Source organism: Syngnathoides biaculeatus, chromosome 14, assembly GCF_019802595.1.
Source record: "Syngnathoides biaculeatus isolate LvHL_M chromosome 14, ASM1980259v1, whole genome shotgun sequence".
In the NCBI taxonomy this organism is placed as follows: domain Eukaryota; kingdom Metazoa; phylum Chordata; class Actinopteri; order Syngnathiformes; family Syngnathidae; genus Syngnathoides; species Syngnathoides biaculeatus.
Window position 1 is genome coordinate 22312590 of NC_084653.1, and position 6018 is coordinate 22318607.

Sequence of the window (6018 nt, forward strand, 5' to 3'; positions counted from 1 at the left end):
TTCACTGCCAGACTGGTAACAGTCCACATCCCTACAGCCAACTTCTGTAACTGGGGATTGGGTTGCCAAACCAGGATCACGGTGGACATGACCCCGATGGACCCTCCCACAGGTGGTGAGGACATGGGAAGGGGGACCCACGTTACCCTTCCGGCATATTCCCGGCCGAACACAATGGGTGCAGGTCCGCCTTTGAGCCCCACCTCCAGACCCGCATCTAAGCAAGGCAGACCTAGATGCCTTTTTTTGTATGTGTCATTGCGGTTTTTGCACCTAGGACTTTTTCCTCATGGGTGACCCTACCACGGGCGTGAAGCCCCACACAACTTAGCACCTCGGGTCACTGGGACACACAAATCCCTCCACCATGATAAGGTGATGACTAAAGAAAAGTCCCTTTTAGAAATCTCCAATGATGGTGATTCCTAGGCACCATCCCAGGCCCCATACATTTATTCCCATTTACTCCTAATATTAGTTATTCTCTACGTAGAACGTGGATTTTTTTTTCTGCAAAGATGGAACTTTATTCTCATTAAATAACATTTTTATCATCTCATTATTATGAATTTGGGAGTTCTTAATCCTTTCGTGTCGGAGAATTACAACATATGCTTGTATTGTGTCTTGTTTCTATTTTCTGTTTTTTTCCTCATCAGTGCGGCCTTAATACACATTCCTCAAAACAATGAGCCATGAGTCATCAAACAAAATGAGTGTATTATTATTATTATTTTTTTGTCTTTTCGTGTGTTTTAAAGAGAGGGAAAGGACCTTGTATTTTACAGTTGGGTCTACTAGACACCTCCCAACTTCAGGTCTCTGGTGTCAAGTGTCAACACAAAAATTCCAACCTGCCCCACGGGCCTTCGCTTTCTGGTTTGGGTCGAGCCCATTCGGCTGAGACACGCCCACGCCGCTGAAGCTGCCAGCTTCCTGCAGGGCGAATACTTGCTCGGAGCAGGAAATGACATCACGCCGCCGAAACAGCACTTTGCACAGCCAGAACTGTGAAACTCGAAAACGAGGAGCAGATGTGTTTGAGGGGACAAAAAAAAAAGGCAGTTTTGGTGTGAGAAGAAACAATGTCAGGAGGATGTGAAGAGAGTCAAAGCGGAGCTTCGCTTTTCTTCTCCAACCCTCTGATGAGCGGTGAGCGCCACAAAGCTGCCTCGTGTTTTGCGACAAGCGTGTGACGTGACCGTCCGTCTTTGTCCACGCAGATGTGGAAGCAGACTGGACTCCGGTTCACGATGCCGCAGCCAACGGACGCACGCAGACGCTGCGAAGGCTCGTTGCTCAGGTGACGCAAAACACTTCACTCGTAAACGTTAACGGGGTTCGTCAGCTAATGTACAACTGCGGTACACGTAGCAGAGAGTATACACATGGCTGCACATCAACTGTTTTTGACATTTTCTCTTCTTTTTTTTTTTGGTTGACACACTTCAATAAGAACCAAAACCACTGAACGTTTGCTCTAAAAGTTCCAGTAATTTGTTTTTGCTCTTCCCACATCCCATTTTTCGCTGTCACTACAGTACTTTGAAGCGCGTCTCGAAATTACCGTAATTTCCAACCTACAAGACGCGATTTTTTTTCCCACACGCTTTCAACTCTGCGGTTTATGCGGCTAATTTATGCATTTTTTTTCTCACGGCCGCAAGGGGGGCACTCTAGCGGAAAAAGGTAAGAATGAGACCGGTGGAATATATGTGCCGAGGAAGTGACTTTTACCTGCCCTGTTAGCGTTGTGCTAGCGTGTTGCTGCTGTGTTACTGGTGTGTCTCGGTGATATTTAGTTTTATTTTAACCGGCCCTGTTAGCGTCACCGCGGCGCTAGTGTTAGCGCTAGCTTTAGCGCAGCGCTAGTGTTAGCGCTAGCATTAAACTCTGTGTAGCGTCTTTCTTTCTTGTAAATATCTCGTGCTTCAATGTGGGTTTCAATGTGGGTACTTGCGGCTTTTATATAGCTCTGGCTTATTTATGTACCAAATGGTATTTCCTTTACAAATGTATTTGGTGAAGATTGTAACCAGGTGCGCTCTGTAGGCCGGGATATGCGGTACAATATTTGAATGTCTTTGAAAATTTTCGGGGTCTCGAACCGAGAATTGCTAGTAAGGACTCAAACCATACCAATGGAACGTGTGGAGCGCGTTTCAAATACGGTGCACCGTATGAAACGTTCTGATCTTCAGGAATTAATATTTTCTTTACCGTAATTCTCTGGTTGGAAGAGAACGGGTCCGTTTGGCTCTTCAGGTGTGAGGACTCGTGAATTGATCTGGGACGATCAATCATTCTTGGGGGTTGGCGTTGTAGCCAAGTACGACGCTCGTTATTCCGTATCAAGGTCCAGAAAGTGAGCCACATCGGCCGGGGTGCTCCACAGGTGTTCCACTGTCAGCGTGGTCTGTTTTTGAGCACAGTTGAAGAGATGACTCGTATCGTAGGAAGCGACGTCACAAAATGGGCATCTATCGACGATGTTGTCGTCGAGTCGATGCTGACAGGCGCTGAGCTTTGTGACGCCAGCCCGAACGGAGTTGCGATAGCGTCGATCTCACGGGCCGCGGATTCGGTGCTCATTCGAGATGGATCTGTGTGCCTGTACCACACCTCTCCATCCACCCCTGGAGTCGCTCAAAGTCTCGAACTCCAAGCACGAATGGTCAGACGGATTTTTTTTTTAGCCTACTCCCGGGGGTCCTCTGGACTGGCGATCGATCCTAGGATCTCACTTCTGTCACCAACTGTTTTGGCAAATGTTTTTCCGACGCCATAAGGAAGGCGGCAATCCTGTCTTTGTGGGTTTTTATTACAAAAATGCAAAAAAAATATTTGCAAAGAGAGTAAAAGGTTAGTCAAGTTGTCACTCCTTACTGAAACTCAGACAAAACGTCAGGAAAGGGAAGAATTATCTATGTCCAGCAGAACTAGCAGTCGCAACAAAACTAGGAACAAGTATTAGGCGCAGGAAGCCTGGGAAAGAACTAGTAGCCACAACATAACAATAAAACCTGTGAAGGTTGTGTAAAATGAATAGAATATTTGGTATAACATCCATTTTCCAACACAATTATGCACATGGAGTTTGCACCAAGTTAAAAGCTAACCTCCCCCTGTTGTTGTCCAGGGCGCGTGCGTGAACCTGAACACTTTGGACCGGGTCACTCCGCTCCACGGCGCATGCGTACGAGGCCACGCAGCCTCCGTCAAGATCCTCCTGCAACATGGCGCTAATGTCTGTATGATGTTCTATTCCCCGTTTAAAAAAAAAAAAAAAAAAATGCACACTGACTCGACACACACTTGCATGCAGACAACCAATAAGAGGCCCGATTTAAGACAGTGAGCAAAACCGCTATCAGCTATCAAAAAAAAAAAAGTCCTAGTCTGACTGAATCGCTTGTGTGTGAAAAGGTAAACAGTTCGACGTTAGATGGGAAAACGGCATTGTCGGAAGCGTGCGGCCAGGGTCACGTGACCTGCGTGTCGCTGCTCCTTCAGCACGGAGCGGACCCTCTGGGGGGTGACCGGGCCAGCTCCCCGATGCACGTGGCCGCAGCCAAAGGTAAGACCTCCCCCTTCCCCACAACGTGCTACAAATGATACGTTGATTTTCACACAGGTTACCCGGAGTGCATCGAGTCTCTCGCGCAGCACGGCGCCGACGTGGATCACAATTTAGATCAATTGGGCACCCCGCTCCATATCGCCTGCTTTAATCAGCAGCTGACTTGTGTGAAGAAACTGCTTCAACTTGGTAAACATCGTGATTGCCTCATGCTATGGCTGACAATGTATTTGAGCACATAACTTTGAATTAAATTGTCTCAACAATGATCTTAAGTCTATTGAGTAACCCTACAACAACCCAAACGCTAACAGGGCTGAGGATAGAGCCAAGGGGAACACCAAAGCAAAAAAAAAAAAAAAAAAAAAAAAAAAAAAAGCGCAAATTATAGAAAAACAATTGGAATTTTCAAAAATTTGACAGATGCTATAATGTTTCAAAGATTAAGTCGTTATATTGAAAGAAAAAAAAGTCATACTATAATTTAAGTTCAAATATTCCAAGACGAAAAAAAAAACTTTAAAAAGGAATTTTTCTCAACATTCCGTTATTTTATGAGCCAAGTTTTCCACCTTCATGAGCACTCCGCCTCGTCCTGCAGGCGCGAGCGCAAACATCGACGCATCCGGCGAGTCTCCCCTGCACGTCGCCGCTCGTGCGTCCTGTCCAGAGACGGTCTCGCTCCTGCTGGAGCACGGGGCCGACGCCTCTCCGCAGAACCCGGAGGGCAAACGGCCCGCGGACCTGGCGGCTCCCGACGGCGCCGTGGAGAAGCTGCTCATGCAAAGCGGAGGTATATTCCTTTCCAAATTGCTCAGCGGCAGTAAGCTGGACTCATCCTCGCTCTTGGCCGCCCTCAGGAGTCGCCTCGCTGATGCACCTGTGCCGCCTTCACATCAGGACCGCTTTAGGCAAGCACAGACTGCGCTACATCCCTCGCCTCCATCTCCCCATGCTACTCAAAAACTATCTTCTCTGGAAAGCTTAAGCATTTTACTCATGTCCTGGATGCAGTGGCAGGTTGGGGGGGGAGGTTACGTGCCCCATATCATTGCCTCCCTACACGTTACTACTAAAGAAGGCAAAACTGTACACTAGTTCAACGGCAGGTTACGAGTACTACTGATGAAATGCTAGACATCAAATTCTATCATTCTTTATCAGGGGTCACCAGCATGGTATCCCACAAGGAGAACTTAAAAGTGCCTACGAGGGATGAAACAGCTCACAAATTGTTTGCACTTTAAATCTTGAATCTGACACATTTTCTTATAAAACAAGGTATTTATAAGTATAAGCTTTGTTACTTTGGAAGTTTGCCGTAAACAGGCCATGGAGCCCGTCATACGATCGGTGCTCGCCAAGTAGCACTCACCCTCCAAAAGTTTGGTGATCCATTTTATATGGCTAACCGGTAGAATTCACTAACAGTACTGGTGGGGCTACGCTACCCTGAGAACGCCGGATGTCGTCAGATCTCGGAAGCTAAGCGGGTTTGGCCCTGGTTAGTACTTGGATGGGAGACCGCCTGGGAATACCAAGTGCTATAAACTTCTCTCTCCGGCTAAAAGCAGAAGGGTTGCGTCAGGAAGGGCCAAAAAAAAAAAAAAAATGGCTTCATCTAAGATGACACTCTGTGGCGACCCCTAACAGGACAAGCCGCAAGGAAAAGAATAAGACTAGTAGTGCACATTGTCGCCTAGTGTAGTTTAACCTTACAACAAATGTATATTGTAGTTGTCCTACAAAACTAGTGATGGGTGTTTTAGTGCTACTTGTAGGGTCCAGGTGCCTACTAGTGTGTGGCACTTGGCACAGTATTTTACCACATAGTACAATTCGGGACTAGTTGGCCAAGATTACTACTACGACATATTTTACACTAGTGTGCTGAATTGTCTGACTGGTAAGGACAAATAGCACACTAGTACCTGGACATTCAGAAGAACATCAAGGTTAAAATGCTCAAACTGCAGTTGTTCTTTTTGCCAACAGAGGGCACGCTCGCATAATACTTGAGCGCAAACTTGACTGAAAGGAGACTGAACTGCTATTCAAAGTCACGTGAAGGTCAGCATCGAGGCCCTCATCTGCACCATGTTGTATTCATGAGCTGGCACACATCTTTTTTTTTTTTTTTTCATGTTGTTGTTGCTTTCATCTCCTCTCATTGGTGTTCCAAATGGATTTTTGTTCTTTTTGCCTGCCTCACCAGGCTCGCGTGAGCCTTTCAAGCTGTAGTTGCATATTCTAGACAGCAAAGATTATGCCAGAAGTGCTGTGCTTTTATACAAAAGCTGGAATTTATAATCAAATTTTGATTAAAACAAAAAAACAACTTGGTTGTAATATTGTTTCAAGGCCTTGGATGACTTCATGAATAATTAAAATGCTTAGCAGCTAGCCAGGTCTGCCTGAGAGGTTCTGGGTTGGAATCT

At 46.3% G+C, this 6018-nt stretch overlaps 1 protein-coding gene across 1 annotated transcript; it reads left to right on the forward strand.

Annotated features, from left to right (window-relative positions):
* Window positions 1-960: 960 nt before the first annotated feature.
* LOC133511815 (ankyrin repeat and SOCS box protein 9-like) lies at window positions 961-5992 on the forward strand. The gene is made up of 7 exons (XM_061840773.1): window positions 961-1152; window positions 1224-1303; window positions 3140-3247; window positions 3427-3577; window positions 3635-3769; window positions 4182-4373; window positions 4441-5992. The coding sequence occupies exons 1-7, from the start codon at window positions 1086-1088 to the stop codon at window positions 4566-4568; spliced, it is 861 nt and encodes a 286-aa protein (XP_061696757.1). The 5' UTR covers window positions 961-1085; the 3' UTR covers window positions 4569-5992.
* Window positions 5993-6018: the final 26 nt, after the last annotated feature.

Excerpts from the sequence above, each read along its gene's own strand:
- LOC133511815 (XM_061840773.1), top strand. The coding sequence starts at position 1,086 with ATGTCAGGAGGATGTGAAGAGAGTCAAAGCGGAGCTTCGCTTTTCTTC. Across the intron at positions 1,153-1,223 it reads CTCCAACCCTCTGATGAGCG|ATGTGGAAGCAGACTGGACT; the intron begins GTGAGCGCCACA and ends TTGTCCACGCAG. Across the intron at positions 1,304-3,139 it reads TGCGAAGGCTCGTTGCTCAG|GGCGCGTGCGTGAACCTGAA; the intron begins GTGACGCAAAAC and ends GTTGTTGTCCAG.